Genomic DNA, 22535 nt, shown 5'->3' with positions numbered 1-22535 from the left:
TCACTTCTTTTGTACTGCGCTGCTATAGAAGGTTTGAAAGTTTGTGTATGAATACATAAAACAAAGGAATACATAATGTCACATTGCTCTTGCAAATTGCACACTTGATTGCACCATTCTTTTGCTTCACAACTCGACCAATTAGCATACTGCAGGCATCAGCTGGTCCTCTGCGCGTTAATGCTTTTATTGGGAGCAGAATAAACACATATGTGCACAGTTGGTCCAGCTGAACTTTATGAGTGCAAAATGAAGGATGGATGTAGCAAAGAAAACTGAGCGAAAAATACACCAGATCCCGATTACATGTAGTTTTTCCTGTAAAATCAGATTGTACCTACAATGTAAATAACGAGGTGTAAGGCAGGTTATGCTGCTGCTGTGATACGGTGTCTCTGTATACTGCTAGATGTTCCCTCATTCTTTCCTGCTTTGTTCCTCAATCTAGTCAGGCGCAGCCCAGCTCAGTCGGGCCCATTAGCATGCATGATTATGTATCAGTGTCTATAATGAAGCCTGAAGTAAGAGTGTACATCAGAAAAGCAGCAAGGGCAAAAACTGCCTCAGAACTGTCTAGTTGAGCATGTTTTGTTCCCCTCATACATTCTAATCAGTAATAATCCCTTTGTCATTTGCCTTTTTGACTTCATCCTGACTCCCACAATGAGTTTTCTGGCAAAGACTTGAATCGCTAAAAATAAAGGCTGTGTATCACCATCTGTCTCTAAACTTGTTCCCTTCCTTTCCGCATGATCCAAATCATCTCCAAACTGTTTTTTAAGCCCCAAGAAGTGCAGAACCCATTCAACGTTGTCTTTTTGATCTTAAAAGCTGCAGTCGGTGTAATTAAAAAATCTCGGAGCATCTTCACCAGGTGTGCTGAACATCTGGCTATTTGGGGGAGAAAAACCATTTTCTCTGCTGTAATTATGAGAATTAGATGGGGTGCTTAGAGTGTGGCTGCATGCAAAGACGTAAACCAGCGTTGAGGCTGTGTTCTCACTCAACACCTGACTGGAAGCTATATATAGTTTTGTGGTCACAGTATGTCCAATTATGGCTGATTACATCGTGGGAAAGCGCTCTGTCTTCACACATTTTAAACACAGTGAGGTTTGATGAAGTTGTGATCAGGCCTAATTTTGTTTAACGCTCTTGCCCCCCCCCCCCCCCCCCCCCCCTCCCGCCCCACAGGAGACAGTTCCCTTCGACTCCCACTATTCCTAAGATCCCCTCGTGGCAGATTCCCCTGAAGCCGCCCTCAGCGTCCGGGGCACCGTCCGTAAACCACACCAACAGCAGCAGCGACATCTCCCCAGTCAGTAACGAATCCACCAACTCTTCCCCCATCAAAGATGGACACCACAGCCCCCAGGATGCACTGGGAGGGCCTGATGGAGCCCACGGGATCAACGGGGATGCTGTGGGCCTGGGTGCAACGCTGCCACTAGATCAGGTCCGCATGGAGGTGCAGGGGGAGGAGGAGAAGGAGGAGGAAGAGGATGATGTAAGCCATGTAGAGGAGGAGGAGGAGGGTCTGAGCATGCAGACAGAGGATCGGCGAGGTGGGGATGGACAGATTAACGAACAGGTGGACAAACTGAGGCGGCCCGAGGGTGCCAGCAACGAGAGCGAGGTTGATTAGACGACAGCAGAAAGCACAAAAACACTCTCCGAAACACCGCTTCTCATCTCTGCCGACGCCTCTGCTCCGCTCTGCTCACACACATTCTGCTCGTTTTTTTGTTTTTGTTTTTTAAAAATGTTTAATCTGTGTTCACTCTCTGTTTCCGCCCGTTTCTGTCACAACATAGTGTCGAGCAGAGTGAGGAGAAGGCGTGGGCGTCAGAAGATGCTAAACTGACAAATATTGGAGTGTTTAGTGACACACGGCTTGCCACAGTTCACTTTTGATCATGCAAACTAAAGACTGCATGCCGAGCCAAGTGTTGTTAGGGTTCTTTGAAAGGAGAAATGACGAGCAATAGTCAAATCAGAGCGACTTTAAACGCCTGTATGCAGTACTAGCCGTGGGTGACTTACTGCTTTTAATTTTCATGATTTGATCAGATAATTCACGGCTTTGCCTTGGTGTCCTTGTAATTGTACTAAAGGCTCTTCTTCAGACCAAAGAGGCAGCGCTGCACAGAATATCTCTGCTGCAATAGTGCGGCTGTGGGTCAGGAATCATATGTTGGTACTTCAGTCTCAAAGTTACCGTGAGCTTCCAGTGGAGCATTAGCAGAGTTTGTCTCCCTGTTGATGGCAATAGGAGAGGACAAGCTCTTCCAGGGCCGGAGCTTTTAGCCTCTTTTATGTGTCCTTTCGCATTGGTGTCAGTCTGTCAATAATTCACAAGGCCAGCAGGGTGGCATTTGGGTGAAATAAAAGCCCTGAAATTCGAGATTAGAATGTGATGACGGGCTTTGTTCCATGCCGGTGTCAGAGTGCTCATACGCTCAAAGGAGGGGAAGATGAATGTTTTTTCCCTGCTTTCCTTTATCACTGAGGGCTGAATTGTGCGTCTTTGCGAGTGTGTTTGTGCGTGGCAGGCGAGAAAACCCAGACTGTCTGCTGAGCTGTATCTGTGTCTCCAGCAGGGCAGCTGATTTGGTTTGTGAAGTATGTTAATAATCAAATGATCAACAAATAACAGATGTATTAGTTCATGCAGCTTGAAATGTCAAGGAGGCTAAAAGCGGAAATCTAATACAGAAAGCCCAGTTGCATTGTATTATTTTCTGTGACAAACCCTCCGGTCCAAATTACGTAGAGCCTCCTACAGTGAGTAATCTTTACAGAAAACGGCGCCAATATTTTGTAATTAAGCTGCAGTAAGACAACGAGTGCTGCCACAGATGGAAGTTGCAGAACTCGTATCACTTTTGTTTTTTTTCTCTCAGTGTGGAGGTGGATAGGGGAAGTTAAAAAAAAAAAAATGTCCCATGATTGAAAAGGAAAGTAATAAATGAATACTTGACTTATTGAATTACTCACTCGGTCTCAGGCTAACAAGAACAGTCCATGAGTGAGAAGAAGGGATATCAGCTCTTGTGCCATTTTCCATCTTCATCACATGACCTTCATGGAAACAGAAAAGGTAGAGGGACACTGCACATTACCGAGACACTGAGCCTGACCTGCACATTATGTTTAGTTATGTTGATCAAGATTAAGTACTGAATGATGACACAACATGGCAGTATGCTGTAAAGTATATTTTTGGATGTAGTAGAAATGAATTTTTGTGGATGAAATAACTTTTGTTAAAATAATTACAGAGTTACCATGCTTTGCAAACACTGTAGATTCAGTAATTGGTCCTAACCTGCTGATCACTGTCTGAAATTCAGCCATAACTAATAAATTTGGTTTATCTGCAGAAGAATCTCCGTTACTTTTATTTTAAACCAGCTAGACACAATATACACTCTACTGTATCTACTGTACCATTAAAGGATAATCCTAGTATTACTGGGATTTTCATGTTTATATTATAAAACTGTTATTAAATTCAAATCACACAGAACGTGTTCTTTAAGTGGGTTGTGCAGTTTTTCTTTGTGGTTATTTCTGATCTCTGAGATGTTTGTGTGAATGCTGCTGCGGGTGCTCAAGTGCAGGAAGATTTTCTGTAGGACTTATTTTCTGTTTGGCTTAAAAAAGGACTTTTTGTTAGTTTTTTTGCTTATTTTAAATTGCATTTGCAAGTTTGAGCTTATATATTTAGATTTTTTTATATAAACCCAGCATGCCTGCATATCGAATAAAAATCCAAAGGTCTTCAAATGCCAAGATCATTTTAGGTGAAATCTTCAGATGAATCTTTGTGGTTCCTGAGTTTTTTTGTTTTGTGTCGACTGCTAACCAGCTGTAAGGTATCAGTAACACCAGATACAGACGAGAACGCTTCTATTTTTGTGTATATTGTACGTAACCATGAATCACCTTCTACTCAATTATGAGAAAGCGTGACAGGGCAGGGACTTTCAGAGCCCCTTTTTTAAGCTTTCTCTCCACTGATGAGTAGACAGGATTATACTTTAAATGTGGAAATTTTTTTTTATTTCTGTCGGTGCATCATCAGTGCCTATTTTTTTGATTTCTGTAGTGTGAGTTCTGCTTTCTAAAATGGGGTTTGTCATTCCATTTTCAATGCCGTGACGATGTTGAAGAAAGCCTGATTGCTGATTTAAATTTGATTTCCAGTCATTATTGCTGAACCCAAAGGTACAAAAAAACCTCTGTGGTGGCATGAGATGGGCGTAGAGATGGTTGAAAAAAAAGGACAGAGCAATAGTTGCAGCAATATAATGCAAGTTAAGACTGTTAAAACGTCATTTATGGGCTTAAACTAGTTTTAGCTATTTAAAACTTTTGCTGTAAAGGTGGAAACGCTGGTGTTGACTACTGATTTCACTCATGCGTCTTCTAGCATATAAAAAGCACCATATGGACATGTTAACAAGGTTGAAAATTTGTTTTTCACATTAGTCCTGTGTTTAAATGAGCCTTACTAATGCTGCATATGGTTTAGCATGTGAGCGTTAATTTTCCTAATTTGTCTAAGAAAATAACTTGTACAAAACTTGCTGATGTGTGTAATGTGCATTTTTAAAAAGTCCTCAGATTTGTCCTGGCCCTCCTCTAAGCAGCACCAACAGAGTAATTGTTTTTATTATTATTTTGCTCTACATGTCCTTATTTCTTGTCACAACTTGGTCTGCATTACCCAAAATACAAATCAGCAGCTGACATCAAGACTTCTAGTGGTGTAGTGCAAGGAGTAGCTGATGTAGCCTTGACCCCATTGACCTGTCATCAGACTCCCTTTGGAATCACAAAAGACTTTATATACTTGTTTCAAATATGTAATAGTACTCCTCAGACTTTGGAGAAGCTTTAATTGAAGGCCAGCCAATAGGTTTTCATTTCTTTGAACCAAACCGTTGGACTGACTGCTTTCATTGTGTTTACACAGAAGTCCATGTTGCAGCAGATGTACAATCTCTCGTGTTGATTTCGATCCAGCTGCATCACGTCGGGTGCAATTGATCCTCTCATATGCAACCTATATCCTAATGACATGCTGCTTTAGATTTACATAGAATGACATAAAAGAGGCTGTTCAACAAGTATGTGAGAAGGTGTTCCTCAAGTTATGACTGTGGAAAATCCATGTAACATCTAAAGTTAATGTGTCCTCTGTCACATCTTTGTTAAGTAACCAGATTTCTGTTAACTGTTTGGAAACAGTTCTCAGAGTTTTAGTTCTCAGTATCAACATAACACATCAAATCACTACTTGTTTTCCTAATGTGTGGTTTTCCATGGCTGGGTTAAAAAAAAGCCAGTTTTTTCCCCTCAATATTACCATGCATTATCAGGTGTATGAATTTAATTTATCAAGGTCTAAATGATCAATAGCATTTCACATATTGATGAGGTGTATAAACTTCTCAGAGGCTCGATACCACATCCCTTTGTAATCCATTAACCTCTCCCTGGAGTTCAGGCCAACCTTAGATTTATAGGGACCTACAGTAATAAATCCACTTGTACATCATTTAGTGTCTTGGGGGATTTGCAGTGCATTCCTGTCCAGAAAGCGCCATCTATCCTACCCTCATATTCTCATCTACATTTTAAGAGTCTCAACAACATCCATTGCAGTTTGCATACCCATTCAGAAACCTTGTGCCCATTTAAATTTTATTTCCCGGTTAGAGCGAGCACATTAGCCGGTAACCAGCGCCTCTCAGTGTGGCAGCGCACGGAGGGATTGTTTGTCCAAAGCAACACCTTGGTTTTGACACCATTTGGCTCCCCGGTTGGGAGCCTTAACCTCATCAATCTTGCTGCTAAACGGAGAGCACTCAATAGGATAGTGTATCGACGCGCTCTGAACTCCATTGTTCACTGGAACTGAGCACTCAGCAGGTTAGAGGGCTGAGTGTCTCCCTGGATCAATGCAAGAGTTGTTAGCCCATAGCAGCAGCAGCAGCAGCAGTAGTCAGAGGGCTACCGTGACTCTGTCTGCACCATGCACACATCATCTCCACTCATTTAAAACTCCTCCTGGAGTCCTTGAGTGTTGATCCTGGTCCAGCTTTTGTTTTGTTTGTTTTTTTTTCTCATTGCACTGATTGAGATGATTTACATCCAACCAACACAGGCCCGGTTCTTCAAGCATCAAGCTCCGCCCAGCTTCCAGACATGTAGCTCAAAGGGGAAGTGTCCTGTGATTTGCATAGGAAAGGTCACAGTCAATGCAGGTAGAGCAGGCCTGAGGATGAAATGATTATTCTTCCTCTTCCCTGTGAGATAAGATGCATGTTGTATGTATCTGGGAGCGATCTGATGTTATGTGTGGCCGGCCTTTAGAAACACCACCAGTTGCGTTACCCCTCTGGAGATATCCATTTACTCCTTGTGAATCCATGTTTCTACTGATGTTATCACTATCTGCTGTGAAGATCTGTTAGTCTTCTTTCCAGATGTTTCCATTAAAACAGATTTTTGTATTTCAGTGTTTTAGTGTCTCACAATCAGAGAGGCTCTAAGAACAGCTGTGATGTAAAAGACTGATAATGTGTTGGTTAACAGATCAGTCAACTGCTTTGGTTCAGACTGAATTTCAACTACTGGATGGATTGGCATGAATTCATCTTCCACAAAGGATGAATCCTAATGACTTTGGTTATCCATTGATGTTTAATCAAGTGCCACCACCAGGTCAAAGTTTTCATTTATCTGGTGAAACATCCACCTGATATATCAGCATCAAATTTTGAATTGGTGTTCATGGTTTCTAGATGATGTATCCCCTTGTTAACTATTCACTTTTCTTCTTAATTGTGCCACCGTCAGGTTGACATATTGTGTTTTAGCGAAATGTCTCAACGGCTAATGGATGGATGGACATTAAATGTGATAAAAACATTCATACTCTCCTCAGGATGAATCCTTTGTCAAAATTGAAACTTTTTAAATAACATGTCACAAAATGTCCCATTATTCAAAGCTGCATTTTGTACAAATAGCTAATTAACCAGTAATAACATGATAGCATGCTGTAACATGGTACACCTGCTAAACAACCGCATGCTGATGTTAACATTTAGCATTTAGCTCCAAGCTAAATGGTGGTGTAAGTTCAGCATCAGAGAGCCACTAGCATAGCTGCTCTTTACATTTTAAATATTAATGGTTTTATATTCTACATAGTCTTATAATTTAATGGTTTGTCTCTGACTGATGCATTTCCTCAGCAGTGAAAGTAAGGAAGCATGGGTCACCTCCAAAAGCTCTCTGTGGCTGTCTCTCTAAAAGCAGCTTGCCAGTTCTGAGTGGCTGCTGAACACCGGCTCCTTCCTGGTGAAAATGAGAACATTTGACAAGCCAAGGTCACCAGGGGGCTTTGCCTGTATAAGGCTTCAATCGCAGGGCCCAGCGAACACTGCAAAGTCATAAAGCACTTTGTCATCACTCGCTATATAAACTCTCAACAATCAAGTGGGATCACATTCCCTCCCTCCCACCCTCCCACTCTGTGTGGCCTGTGTCACTTGATTTTCTCCTGGCGTGGTTTCAAATCCAAATGGAGTTTGCGGATACTGGAAGGCTGTCATGTGAAAGGCTGCTGGGCCTCTTTTGGACCTGAAGGAAAGCTTTACTTACCTCGCTGACAGGTAAAGGAAGGCGCTGCTAAGGAGCACTGGGGGAAAACAACAGCAGGCTGCTGTATAGAACAGGGAGGTGGATACCGGCTGCCTGTTTTTATGAATGGTCCAATAATGAGCCATCAGGAGCGTGGTGGCCATGAGAACACGAAGGGAGACAAGAAGTAGAAAAAAAATCGGATGCCCTTGTCCTGCATTGGTAGAGATATTGGATTATCCGAGGGAAGGCCTGTCAGCCTGCTGAGGGACCACGGCTGCAGGCGGCGCAGGGGCAACAGGTGCGAAGCTCGCCAGCGTTTGTGCAAATTAGACTAATCACAGGGCCTGACTGTGGAGCACCTGAAGCATGCTAGTGGCCAGGCAGGCAGGAATGGGGAGAGATGGGGGAGAGAGAAGGAAATAAAGGGGGAGAGTCCTGTACTTTCTTCTCATTTTGCTTTCGCAATGGGCCTCGTGTTCTGTTAAGCACAGCTAGTCAACTTTATACAACATATCTCATAGCATTTGCTGGGTCCATATATAATTGCGAGACTTTTTGTAACATAGTTGACAGGTGTCATTTTTGTTGTTTTCAGGCCTAAAATCAACATGGCTGCCTATAACCAAACACCACATGGCATTTTTACAGAAACATTCTTCTAAATATTATATATACAATTCAGTAAAATTGAAAGTTATTTATAAAGATATTGTAGTAAACCTGTTGACATGCCATAAATCCACACTTGACTCACACACTACTTTATATTAAATAACTCAGAAAGCCTTGGAGTCTGGCCAGTCTTTTCTTCAGGAGGAAATGACATCATGTGGAGCAGGTCATGTGATCTGGAATTAACACACTTCCTTGAGAGGTGTTTTTGTAATGGGGAACTTAGTGGAAAGTGATTTCTGGGACACATACTCAAGGATGCAAAAAGTATAACAAGGGCCCAAAGCTTTGATTATACTCTAGTGCAGACATGCAAACAGACAGCTGCAGACACTCACAGATGTTACTTTACTAGTCTGTGGGAGACTGGCTTGAAAAAGTCTGTTGCATACATGAAACAGGTTTCAGTTTTGTAGTCAATGCAGACACACTACTGCAGAGCATTTGCCCTTGTGACATAATCGCTGAAATATTTGGCTTCACACAGATGGGTGCGGATGGATCTGTGGAGGCTCCTGCTGACATGAGGAGATGATAAAATTTCTAAAATGTCACACAGTTGTTGAAAGTGCAACACTGGCCTAAGTCACCAATAGGACTTAGATGGAGGAGACTGGTGTTTGCGTCTCAAATGGAACCATCATTCTTAGATGGAAAAATTGTTTACTTTCAGTTTTCACAATTTGGCTAGGTTAAGGCACCAAAACTACGTGGTTTGGTTTAGGAAAATATCCCACTTTGGTTGACACTTTTACAACAAAAACTAATTGGTCGACGCTGGGATAATTCTATACACCAAAACTATTTGGCTTTATGAAGGAGAACAGCAAAGTTTGGGTTAGAATACAACCTTTTCACATGTTAGAAGCATCTCCTCCTTTTTCTGAGTTACCCGGGTAACGAGTCCTGCCCCATCTAACATATGTTTAGTTGGGTTAATAAACAGAAAATATGTTAATCTGAAACGTATTTGTGATGCATCACAAACAACCATAATCGGGCAGAAAATACATTTTACTCAAAACATAATTAGGAATGCATTTTTGGTAAGCATGGCTGAATTTTCTGATGTTTTCAACACTGATTTCATTTGCCTTTCAGTGACGTCTAAAACTGAACAAATGGAGTCAAACACCGAGATTACATTGCAGTAACAGTTAGGGAACTTTTAGGAACTTTAATTTGGTGAGTTTGTGGATGAAAGACAAGATGCCATTCAGCACATGTATTAACAACAAAAGCACTCAGAGCGCAGTACTCCGCCACGGCTGCTCAGTTGTTGTATCATTTCTGATGGATAAGTCCTGATAAGTCCACAGCACTGGATTTGTAGTAGGATCGCAATCATGTGATCGTCAGCAGGCAGCTGACGTAGCGTTCACTTGTAGTCATGGTTACAGTGGCGTCGTGCCACCATCTTGTAATGATACAGAAATCTTTAACAAATCCGTGGATCCAGACTATAAGCTGCATCACTGCCAAAATCTAATCACTTGGTCCTTGTGTCATTTCTGACCTTCCCTGAAAATTTCATCCAAATGTTTTTGAGTAATGTTGCGAACAGACAGACAAACGTATGCCGATAGTCACATGACTTTGCCGTGTTCCTTTGTGGAGTAATTTCAACAAGGTACAAATAAATATTTGAAGAACACAAAATGACTTAACTAAAAGCAGAAAAAGCAAGAAGTTAAAGGTTTTACTTTACATAAGTCTTTCCGGTTTTTGATTTTAGAGATAATTCCACCAATATAAGCATATTTAGGTGATTATCAGTCCTGTCATTTTTGCGAGCTTTCTAACAATGAATGTATTTACCAAGGAGGTTTTCTAGTTTTTCAGGTTAGAACCAAAACCCATCGACAGTCTGGAGGAGCCTAAATGTCTCTACTAACACTTCAAAATGTATTTTTGTCTTTCAATCTAACTGTGTCCAAGACTAATGTTTATTTTTATCATATTCCAAGGTCTAATGTAATGTAAGTAATGGTGACTTTTTAATCCACAACATTTAGAGGCTCATTAAGCTTAAGATTCACAAGGCCAGGACCTCTAGCTTGCCAAGTGTAGGCATTGAATCGCTTCTTTTGTCGAGCTCCAGCTGTCCACAGGCCCAAACCTCCAGCCAGCAGAAGACACGTGTGAGTATTGATGGGTAAAGCAGGATGGACTGTGAAAAAGGAGGAAGGCTGTACATTCACTGACCTTGTCCTCCAAAATTGGCATGGATTGTCACAGCGAAATACAATCCACATTTACATGCCCTTAGAGGGGAGGAGGGCGAGTGAAAAAAATAATCCCAAAATCCCTCAGTGGACGCCCAATGTCTTGTTTTGGAGGGTCTGCGGTACTCAGAATTCTTCTGGTAACAGAAACCCAAAGTGAATGATGGACGTTTTCTATTATTAGCATCAGCAGAATCTTCTCAACCTTTGCTTCTTCCATGCTACAAATATCACATTGCTGATGTATTCCATATTAAATTACTGAGTTTTAGCCGAGCCGTGCTGTGCAGTGTCTGTTATCAACAACCATAATGTGGAAGATTAGCACACACATGATGCCCACCTGTTGCCGAGCTCTGTTTTATGAAGGTCACAGCTGTGATACTGAAACCGGTCTTTTTTAAGGCTCTCATGATGTTCATAAGAGGGGGCTGCTGATATTCAAGAGTCATTCAACAGAAATAAAGCTGATTGTGACGCTTTCATTTTAAATGTATCACAACAGTTGTGCTTCAATGTGACCAACTGGAGATGAGATGAAACTCTTAACCTTCAGCAACATGTCAAGTATTTTATTTCATCCTTAAAAAAAAGACTCAGAAACATGCTGTCTGTTTATCACCACAGTTGTCACATTTCTGTTAGACCTAGCTGATCCCAAATCAGCGACTCTTGACTACATGGGGTTGACATTAATAGTATAATTAGTTGACTTATTTAGCTTTAGACACTTTATGGCGCATTTTACAGTTTTGTACATTTTTTCCTCTTTGGATACTTTACACTTTATTGTGCAATTTGTATCTTAGTATATTTTTATTTTATATTTACTCTGCCAAGGAACGCGGCGGAGTTACGTGACAATCGGTATTGGTTTGTCTGTCTGTTTGCAACATTACTCAAGAACGGACTAATGCATTTGGATGAAATTTTCAAGAAAGGTCAGAAATGACACAAGGACCAAGTGATTAGATTTTGGCAATGATGCGGTTTATAATATAGATCCATGGATTTGTTCAAGATTTTTGTATCATTGCGAGATAGCGGCACGGCATCACTGTAACTATGAGAACAAGTGAACACATGATTGCGATCCTACTACAAATCCACTGCTGCGGACTTATCGGGACTGAAGCTACATGTCTACTAGATGCGTTTTCCCTGCATGTAAACGTATCTGAAAATGTCCCGCTTGGTGGGCATGTATTTGAAGCCAGTAGCCAGTGTTCAACTCCTGCTGACCTTCTTCTCCAACTATCCTGCCCCTGATTGGAAAAACGCATCGACTCGGCAGCTGTCTGTTCATGGATTTTAAGTCGGACCAACACAGCAGCTCGGTCAGAAACTTTCTCTTTTATTACGATAACACTTCAGCGAAAAGTATTTTTGAAAGCATTTGAGGCAACAATAACCTGTGCAGTAGTTGAATCTGTCCTCGTTTTAATTCACCAACAGCTAGTTTAGACGTTTGACGAAAGTTTTGCAATGCGTCAGACCTCCGCACGCTGTGTCAAATTCGAGTCTACTTTATGCAAATGAGCTGCGATGTGTTACATAGACAATGAATGGGATGTGGGAAATTGGCGGATCTAGTGGGCACGTACCTTTATCCATCAGAAATGATACAAGGAAAAATTGATGAAATTCTGATGGTGTTTCTGAGTCCCAACAATTCCCGCCGCCCGCTACGCATTCGGTATCCGTACATAACGTACACATGCATAACACACGCCTGTACTCACCGCAAGGTCATTTTCTTTGTGGGTACATCTATATTAAATGTCCACATTCTATGTTGCCGTGATTTCTGATCCTCAGTAACTAATAAACAAATGCTGCTTTTCTAAATAAAATACTGCATTTCTGACAATGCCATAAGAGGGAATGAACAGCCTTGGCAGAGTACGGGGCTCTCTGAGTGCTTTTCTCGTTTTATGTTGTGTTAATGGTCACTTTACTCTTTCTGCTTGCTACTTTGACAGCAGAATTTCCTCTTGGGGTTCAATAAAGTTTTTCTATTCTGCATTTCCCATGGTTTCATAGTAAAACTAGAAAAGCACTCAGAGAGCGCAGTACTCCGCCAAGGCTGCTCAGTTGACGTATCATTTCTGACAGATGAAATCTTTAATAAAAAAATTACCTTGCGCTGAGCACAGGCATGTGTTATGCATGTGCATGTTATGCATGGATACCGAATTGTGTGTAAATTACTCTTATAAAGGTCTGTTAATCAGTTCCCGACATACTAAACTATGACGTTTTTGTGAAATTTTGGACGACATACTAAACTATGACATTTTGGTCACATTTTGGACGACATACTAAACTATGACGTTTTTGTCACATTTTGGACGACATACTAAACTATGACGTTTTTGTCACATTTTGGACGACATACTAAACTATGACGTTTTTCATCACATTTTGGACGACATGGACGACATAGTAAACTATGACGTTTTTGTGAAATTTTGGACGACATACTAAACTATGACATTTTGGTCACATTTTGGACGACATACTAAACTATGACGTTTTTGTCACATTTTGGACGACATACTAAACTATGACGTTTTTGTCACATTTTGGATGACATACTAAACTATGACGTTTTTCATCACATTTTGGACGACATGGACGACAGTAAACTATGACATTTTGGTCACATTTTGGACGACATACTAAACTATGACATTTTGGTCACATTTTGGACGACATACTAAACTATGACGTTTTTGTCACATTTTGGACGACATACTAAACTATGACGTTTTTCATCACATTTTGGACGACATGGACGACATAGTAAACTATGACATTTTGGTCACATTTTGGACGACATACTAAACTATGACATTTTGGTCACATTTTGGACGACATACTAAACTATGACGTTTTTGTCACATTTTGGACGACATACTAAACTATGACATTTTGGTCACATTTTGGACGACATACTAAACTATGACGTTTTTGTCACATTTTGGACGACATACTAAACTATGACGTTTTTCATCACATTTTGGACGACATGGACGACATAGTAAACTATGACATTTTGGTCACATTTTGGACGACATACTAAACTATGAAGTTTTTGTCATATTTTGGATGACATACTAAACTATGAAGTTTTTGTCATATTTTGGACAACATACTAAACTATGACGTTTTTGTCACATTTTGGACGACATACTAAACTATGATGTTTTTGTCAAATTTTGGACAACATACTAAACTATGACATTTTTGTCCCATTTTGGACGACATGCTAAACTATGACATTTTGGTCACATTTTGGACGACATACTAAACTATGACATTTTGGTCACATTTTGGACGACATACTAAACTATGACATTTTTGTAACATTTTGGACGACATACTAAACTATGACATTTTTGTCACATTTTGGACGACATACTAAACTATTATGGTAAGGTTCTCTTTGAAAACAAAATCATCATGAATTTTGGCACAAATAAAATGCCATAGTATACTATGTTGGGAAAAAAATGCGATTTTTCAACATGTTGTAAAAATGTGCCATATGATGAAATAACGTAAACTGGGGCGTGAAAAACACTCCAGAAAGGTTTTCTTTGAGAAAAAAACATCATGAATTTTGGCGTAAAAAAAAAACGCCATAGTATACTATGTCGAAAAAAAAATTCGATTTGTCAACATGTTGTGAAAACGTGCCATATGATGAAATAATGTAAAGGAGGCTGTGAAAAACACTCCAGAAAGGTTTTCTTTGAAAAAAAAATCATCATGAATTTTGGCGCAAAAAAAACGCCTTACTATACTATGTCGAAAAAAAATGCCATTTTTCAAACATGTTGTAAAAACGTGCCATATGATGAAATAATGTAAAGGAGGCCTTACTATACTGTCAAAAAAAACCGTCATTTTGAGAATGTTAAAGGGTTAACTTAACATCTGTAAACAAAACAAAAACGTATCAACAAAGTTTTCTGTTAGAGTTTGTGTTCTTCTAAGTTTAACTCCAAGATTTTAAATACTTTCATTTACTGCAAATGAATATCTACTCCAAATGTCTCACTAATAATCATTATCAGCCTTAAAAACCCACAAAACACCCCTCTATACTGGACCAAACTTAGTACAGTCCGGTTCCCCCTTCTATAAATCTGCTTGGAATCTTCCACTTCCTGTTTGTCAAAGTGGCCTTCTAACTGGACAGGTTTTGTTGGAGCTCATGCAACAAACATTTTGGGTAAGTGCACTTTAATATGGATGGATGACACTGAATTAGAGTCTGTTTTAATGAGACTGAGTTAAGATGTGTAGCTCTGTCATTGAATAGGAAATTATTTCTCAGAATTCACAGAGAAAAGTCTGAAATGTTTGCTAGGTTAGCGTCCCACATGTTCTTTGGCTCAGCTAAAGCTAACTCTCTCCAACTTCTGGATCTCTGGAGTTGCTTGTTGTTAAAATATCTAGCTAGAGGTGCTGAAGCTCAGAAAGTCTGAGATGTTTGTTCAAAATAAGCTCATTCTCAAGTCTGATCTGAACTGTCCTCTTTTGTTTGAACTTTCCCTAAACTTAGGAGTTAATGACAGAGCAGCACATCCAGACTCGGTCTCATTTATGTAGAGATTAAACTTCAGTGTCATTCATTGATGTTAAAGTGCAGTTTTTCAAATGTTTGTTGCACATCCTCCCGACCAAACCAGTCCAGGTGGAAGACGATGTAAAGAGAAAGCTCCAGAGGATGAATATCACACATTTACGTTGGAAATAAATGTCCTTTAATTAGACATTGTCATGCAAATTTGGATTTCCCTTTGTTGAGTGTTTTGTTGATGTTGGTTTCTAAATGTTTTCTGACACTCGGCCCCACAGATTAAAACCTTTTACGGCTCACAAGCTGCAACAATTCACACATTATCAACTATCTTTCTGACGAAACTAAGATAAAAAGTGAAAAACTGCCTGATTCCTGCATCATGAATGTAAATCTTTTTGGTTTTTATGGCAGTAAACTGAATATATTTGGGTTTGACATTTTATAAACCAAAACAAGAAATGAATTAGTGGAGAAAACAATCAACAGATTAATGGACAAAGAAAATGTGTTTTCCAACAAATATGGCTGAATTACTCCAACATTACAAGATACATACAATTTTAATTCAGTTTTTTTATATAACGCAATTACAGGTCAAATTGTCTCAACGCACTTTATTTTTATATTTTTTGTCATTTAAAATATGACAAAGTAAGAAATTTAAACCTCTTGACTAATCCAATTTATTATTTGGTTTTTAAGAGACTAATGGACAATTAAAATAAGTTTTTCCACTAAAACTAATAAACATGAGGTCAAATAGAAGGAAGAGTTTTAAATACTGCAGTCCCACGATGACAAGAATAAAGTTTGTCAACAAAAACTAAATCTGCTGGTGGATTCCATGAAAGTCCTAATAAATGATAATAAAGTGTGATACTGAAGGTTTGTGGTGCTAAAAATGTCCAAGTAAAGATATGAAGTTGAACATGTGGATGGAGGTTGATAAAAGTTGACCTCCCTTCATTTCTCTGGAGCCGACTCCATGGATTTTATGGATGGTGGTTAAAGACCTGCTCTTCTAGTGGTCTTCCTTCTAGTCGCTGTAAAAAGTCAGTCCATCCTGGCCGACTTCAACATCTCTTCATGACAAGTTGTTCTGCCTCGGACCTGGTGGAAACTCCAGAAACTCGGGAAAACCTGTGGAGACTCGAGGAACTCCTCGAGACTCGAAGAACTCGTCGGGCGGGGGAAGGTGTGGTGGGTGGTGGGGGTAGGTGGGGGAGTAGAGGGGGGAGGCCGCCACCCACCTCCCCACCTACTCTCCGCCCTGACTCCACCCAGACTCCGCCTTGGCTCCACCCATGTGGTCACTTGAGGAACTACGATGCCAAAGGGACGACGAATTTATGTCTTTTCATCTGATCTGTAGCTCAGTGAGTTAAGGATTTGCCTATGGAGCTGCAGGTCGCTGGTTCAAGACCAGACACTTCTTAAATTTTCTCTAAATTCTGACAAAGACAAAGAAAGTTAAAGGCCGGTGGTGGGTCTTGAACCTGCGACCCTCCAGTCCGTAGTCTGTCTTCTTATCCCCTGAGCTATTCGCTCAGATACTAATTCTTCTTTTTTTTGCGCATTTATCATCTATTTTTTGTCGTTTTCAAGTTTTTTTTTTACTCGAGTCTCGACTCGACCGTTTTTCTCAGGGGGTTGGACTTCAGGAGGGTTGCTGGAGGGTTGAACCCTCAGTTCCAAGACTTTACAAAGCCTCCACACCTCCCGAGTCCTCAGGACCTGAGCTTTCACACAGTCTGAGGGCTGAAATTTTCTAAGTCCCACAGTAGTTCTCTGTTAGACTGAACTTTCAGACAGTCCAAGGACTGATATCTTCTAAGTTCCTGAGCAGTTCTCTGTTAGTTTGAACCTTCAGACAGTCTGAGGACTGAAATCCTAAAAGTTCTTGAGTAGTTCTCTGTTAGTTTGAACCTTCAGACAGTCTGAGGACTGAAATTTTCTGAGTTCTTGAGTAGTTCTCTGTTAGTTTGAACCTTTAGACAGTCCGAGGACTGAAGTTTTAAAAGTTTCTCAGTACTTCTCTGTTAGTTTGAACTTTATGGTTAACAGAAGCCTTAAAACTTGTGACCATGAGTCTTGATTTCACATTTAGACCATCCATCTGAGTTCTTCTCAGACCTTCACCTGTGGGTTTTTAGAAATCCTCAACAAACTTTGATTCTCTTCACTGAACAGTAAAGTTTGTGGAGATCAGAAGGTAACATTAGTTTGATCCATGCCTTCAACTACTAGTAGACTTTATCTGGAAAGCAGTTTACTGAAATGAGTTCTTAGTAAATCTGTCCACAATCAAACCAAGAACATAGAAAGAAGAAATGTTTGAAGAAACAACTTGATGTTTTCATTTCAGACTAGAAAACACTTTAAGGCCTTTATCTGTTTTATCTCTTTTGATCATTTTGTTGTTTCTTCTGTTTAATTTGATCTTCTAAAGTTTAACTGGTGCCTTTTCAAAGGTTTTATATTTAGTTTGATTCTTCTTAAATGTTTAGTTTTGCTAATTTCTCACCTTTTATTCTGTTCTAATGTCTGGTCTGATTTCGAAATGTTTTGTCTTTTTAATGTTTAATTGTTGTTTTTTTCAAATGTTTTATGGGCTTGTTTAAAAAATTTCCTTTCTTTCCCAATGTTTAATTTTTCGATTAAATCTTTGTTAAGGTTTTTCTTTTTAAATGTTTTACCACCTTTTAATGTTTAATTTTTCTTTTTTAATGCTTCATTGTATTTTCTGTTTAATTTCTATTTAAAGTTTTATTGTCTTTAAGATTTAATTTTCTAATTAAACATTTAATTTTTAAATTAAATGTTTTGTCTTTTTAAAGGTTTAATAATCTAATTAAATGTTTTGTATTTTTTAAATGTTTAATTATCTAAAATATTTTATCTTTAATGTTTAATATTTTTGTTTAAAAAATTTTGTTTATTTTCATAATTACATGTTTTGTATCTTCTGTTTAATTATCTAATTAAATATTTTGTGTGTTTAATATAATTTAATTGTATTTAATGTTTAATTTTCTTTTTAAAAGTTTTATTGTATTAAATGCTTTTTTCCTTTAATTGCTTTTTTAAAGTAGTTCATTTCTTTAATCTTTTTTTCTGTCAAGATTTTAACCGTAACCTTAAAAATGAAACAAACCCTTAAATCACAATGAAAATACTTCTGTTGTCACAATCATGAGTTAGTCAATTATTCACTTTAGCAATTCAGCTTTATTTGTTTAGAACCTTTCACACAGATGACAAAACTACACAAGCAAAGAGAAAAAAAATATGCTAAAACTATAATTAAAACTAAAAAACATATTTAAAAAAAGAAAGATTTAACATGGTAATAAAAACTGTTGTGTCCAGGGGATGGAGGGAGTTTATTGAAGTCTCCTTGGGCTCACATGGGAAATCATTTAAAATATAAACTTGATATTCAGTCTAAGGAAACTGCAGAGCGACAGAAGAACCAACAATATCTCCTGTTTTCTCCTTTAATGAGTCGACTCTTCTTGTGCTTTCAGACCAAAGAACTACAGACTCTTCACAACCTGCTCAAACTCTTGGTACAGGACCTCACCACACGGGTCAAGAAGGTTTCTGTCTCATTTCTACTCTGAAGATCACCTTCTCCTGCTCAAACTGCTGACAAATGTTTCTGCTGCTCTAAAGTCTGCTCTCCAGAACTGCCTAAAAACTCTCAAAGTCTCTTCTGCTGCAGGTTGCTTTGTAGAACTGTTGCAGAAAACCTCACTAAACCACATGGAGGGGCCTCAAGATAGTCGTCCAGATGAAACCGTACAAAAACCAAACTAACACAACCCAAACGCTAAAGTCTCCTGCAGCCTACCAGAGAACCTCTGAGAACAGAGAATCAGGACAGGAACTCTTACCTTCTGGACAACAAACGTTGGTTCACAAACAAGAATACAGAATGTGTCTGACCAAAAACCTCTAAAGACTCACTACAGCCAAGATAAAGACACAACTCAGCTGTACCAAATCCACTAATCACTGCACACATTAGCACCATGTGCTAACTGTGGCTAAAGAACCACATTTACCAAGACAACTATCCAGTACAAAGCCCTAAAACACACCAAGAAACACATTAAAGATGATTTTTACTGCTGGAAGCTGCAAGCCAACACCTAAAGAACAAACTAAAGCAAAGGAGCCAAACCCGGTTCAGTGGTGAAGAGAAGCAGAGGAAATGTTTGTCTGCAGATAAATAAAGCAGGAAGACACTGAGCTGCTCAGGTGTTCCTGATAACACCAAGCTGCTCAGGTGTTCCTGATAACACCAAGCAGCCACCTGGACAGCCAATAGGAACACAGCCACCTGGACAGCCAATAGGAACACAGCTTCCTGGAAGTCCAGAGGGCTGGGTGAGTGAAGGAAATTTAGTTTAAAGTTGAAGCAGAAAGTTAATAAAGTTGAAAACCACCTTCTGATCCCTGAAATCTTTGAGTTTTCACACAAAGAACACCTGAACATGTCAAACTGGTTTCATAGTAGAACCATCATTGTAAAAACGTCATAGTATGGTGTGTTGCTCAAAAAACATTATTACCTGGCTGTCAGGGGACAAACATGTAAGAAACATGAGAACAGAGAGAATCCAACCAGTAGGTCACAGTTTATCATCCCCCAGTCATCTCCTGAAGTCCATATGGTGAGAGACATCAGTATCTGGTTGTTCATTTACTACCAGAGGATGCTTATAATCATGCTGATGTGGTCTGTACTCTACAGTATTTTAGTGAATCAATAAATGCCTAAGTTGTTTTTTTTAAATGCTTTTTAGTTTTTAATAAACATTTAAGAGCCTATATGTAATCAATAAATGGCCTTTGCCTATCTTAAGAAAAATTCACTCAGAACTCTGATATGTTAACAGTACTAAATAAATCAATAAATACATGCATACACACAAAAATAAGTTAATACATTAACTGTGTTAAGATAAGATTTAGATTTTTAAAAAAGTTGTTTATGTTTTTGCAGAATCCAGTATTGCTCACTGGTTGGTCATTACATTTTGTTAGTTTGATTTCACTGTTTAAAATGATGCCACCTCTTTTCAGACAGAACCTGTGATAATAAAACAATACAAAATTTTTAGTTCCGTGTTAATAAAGCACTTAAAGCTTTAAGTATGGCAAAATGCTTTTTTCAAAATTAAATATATCACTCCTTAGGTGGTAGTGGCCCCAAGTTCAGTAAAGTTGGAAAGATATTCACAGATTGGGACTTCCAGCATCAATAACTCGTTAGATTTAGGTTGTCAAAACATAAACGGTGCCTCTTTCCCATTGTTGCAAGGTAGACAATGTGCTACAAGCCCAGTTTTATCAAAAGTAGCTGTCTTTCAAGCTACAGGAATAACATTAGTGTCTATGGAGTGAACAGGGTCCGTCTGCAACAGTAAAGAGAGACAAATATTCAATAACTTCACTCTTATACATTGTAGTGTCACTAAAATCACTGCAGCCTTCAACTGGCTCCTGTTGACAAAGTGTTTTAACAGAAATGTAAATGCTGTAATTTGATTCTTTTAATGAACCATATAACTTGAATGGATGTGATGCTGGTGTGACCACAGTGCACACGTCTGATGTTGCTCACAGTGGTCCAAGGGACGCTCAGGGAGTTTGTGTGTTTGCTCAGACTCATGAAAAATTAGAGGGAACATTGACTATGTCGAAAAAAAATGCCATTTTTCAAACATGTAAAAACGTGCCATATGATGAAATAATGTAAAGGAGGCCGTGAAAAACACTCCAGAAAGGTTTTCTTTGAAAAAAAAATCATCATGAATTTTGGCGCAAAAAAAACGCCTTACTATACTATGTCGAAAAAAAATGCCATTTTTCAAACATGTTGTAAAAACGTGCCATATGATGAAATAATGTAAAGGAGGCCGTGAAAAACACTCCAGAAAGGTTTTCTTTGAAAAAAAAAATCATCATGAATTTTGGCGCAAAAAAAACGCCTTACTATACTATGTCGAAAAAAAATGCCATTTTTCAAACATGTTGTAAAAACGTGCCATATGATGAAATAATGTAAAGGAGGCCGTGAAAAACACTCCAGAAAGGTTTTCTTTGAAAAAAAAATCATCATGAATTTTGGCGCAAAAAAAACGCCTTACTATACTATGTCGAAAAAAAATGCCATTTTTCAAACATGTTGTAAAAACGTGCCATATGATGAAATAATGTAAAGGAGGCCGTGAAAAACACTCCAGAAAGGTTTTCTTTGAAAAAAAAATCATCATGAATTTTGGCGCAAAAAAAACGCCTTACTATACTATGTCGAAAAAAAATGCCATTTTTCAAACATGTTGTAAAAACGTGCCATATGATGAAATAATGTAAAGGAGGCCGTGAAAAACACTCCAGAAAGGTTTTCTTTGAAAAAAAAATCATCATGAATTTTGGCGCAAAAAAAACGCCTTACTATACTATGTCGAAAAAAAATGCCATTTTTCAAACATGTTGTAAAAACGTGCCATATGATGAAATAATGTAAAGGAGGCCGTGAAAAACACTCCAGAAAGGTTTTCTTTGAAAAAAAAATCATCATGAATTTTGGCGCAAAAAAAACGCCTTACTATACTATGTCGAAAAAAAATGCCATTTTTCAAACATGTTGTAAAAACGTGCCATATGATGAAATAATGTAAAGGAGGCCGTGAAAAACACTCCAGAAAGGTTTTCTTTGAAAAAAAAAATCATCATGAATTTTGGCGCAAAAAAAACGCCTTACTATACTATGTCGAAAAAAAATGCCATTTTTCAAACATGTTGTAAAAACGTGCCATATGATGAAATAATGTAAAGGAGGCCGTGAAAAACACTCCAGAAAGGTTTTCTTTGAAAAAAAAAATCATCATGAATTTTGGCGCAAAAAAAACGCCTTACTATACTATGTCGAAAAAAAATGCCATTTTTCAAACATGTTGTAAAAACGTGCCATATGATGAAATAATGTAAAGGAGGCCGTGAAAAACACTCCAGAAAGGTTTTCTTTGAAAAAAAAATCATCATGAATTTTGGCGCAAAAAAAACGCCTTACTATACTATGTCGAAAAAAAATGCCATTTTTCAAACATGTTGTAAAAACGTGCCATATGATGAAATAATGTAAAGGAGGCCGTGAAAAACACTCCAGAAAGGTTTTCTTTGAAAAAAAAATCATCATGAATTTTGGCGCAAAAAAAACGCCTTACTATACTATGTCGAAAAAAAATGCCATTTTTCAAACATGTTGTAAAAACGTGCCATATGATGAAATAATGTAAAGGAGGCCGTGAAAAACACTCCAGAAAGGTTTTCTTTGAAAAAAAAATCATCATGAATTTTGGCGCAAAAAA

At 38.6% G+C, this 22535-nt stretch overlaps 1 protein-coding gene across 3 annotated transcripts in view; it reads left to right on the top strand.

Moving 5' to 3' along the window:
* The window catches only part of pex14 (peroxisomal biogenesis factor 14), a 72051-nt gene that overhangs the window by 43019 nt on the left and 6497 nt on the right, over window positions 1-22535 (top strand). The window contains exon 9 of one of the 3 annotated variants that reach the window (XR_008602510.1): window positions 18681-19545. Coding sequence is in view for 2 of the 3 variants with exons in the window: in XM_023277291.3 (XP_023133059.1) it covers window positions 1195-1645 (451 nt within the window). In the remaining variant the exon portion in view is untranslated. Of the gene's footprint in view, window positions 1-1194; window positions 3530-18680; window positions 19612-22535 lie in introns of those variants that run through there. The other 2 variants (XM_055012804.1, XM_023277291.3) reach the window with 2 other exon arrangements.

The sequence above is a fragment of the Amphiprion ocellaris genome, chromosome 8 (assembly GCF_022539595.1).
Source record: "Amphiprion ocellaris isolate individual 3 ecotype Okinawa chromosome 8, ASM2253959v1, whole genome shotgun sequence".
Classification (NCBI taxonomy): Eukaryota; Metazoa; Chordata; class Actinopteri; family Pomacentridae; genus Amphiprion; species Amphiprion ocellaris.
The sequence above is the reverse complement of the archived record's forward strand: the minus strand, read 5'-3'. Positions and strand labels throughout refer to the sequence as shown.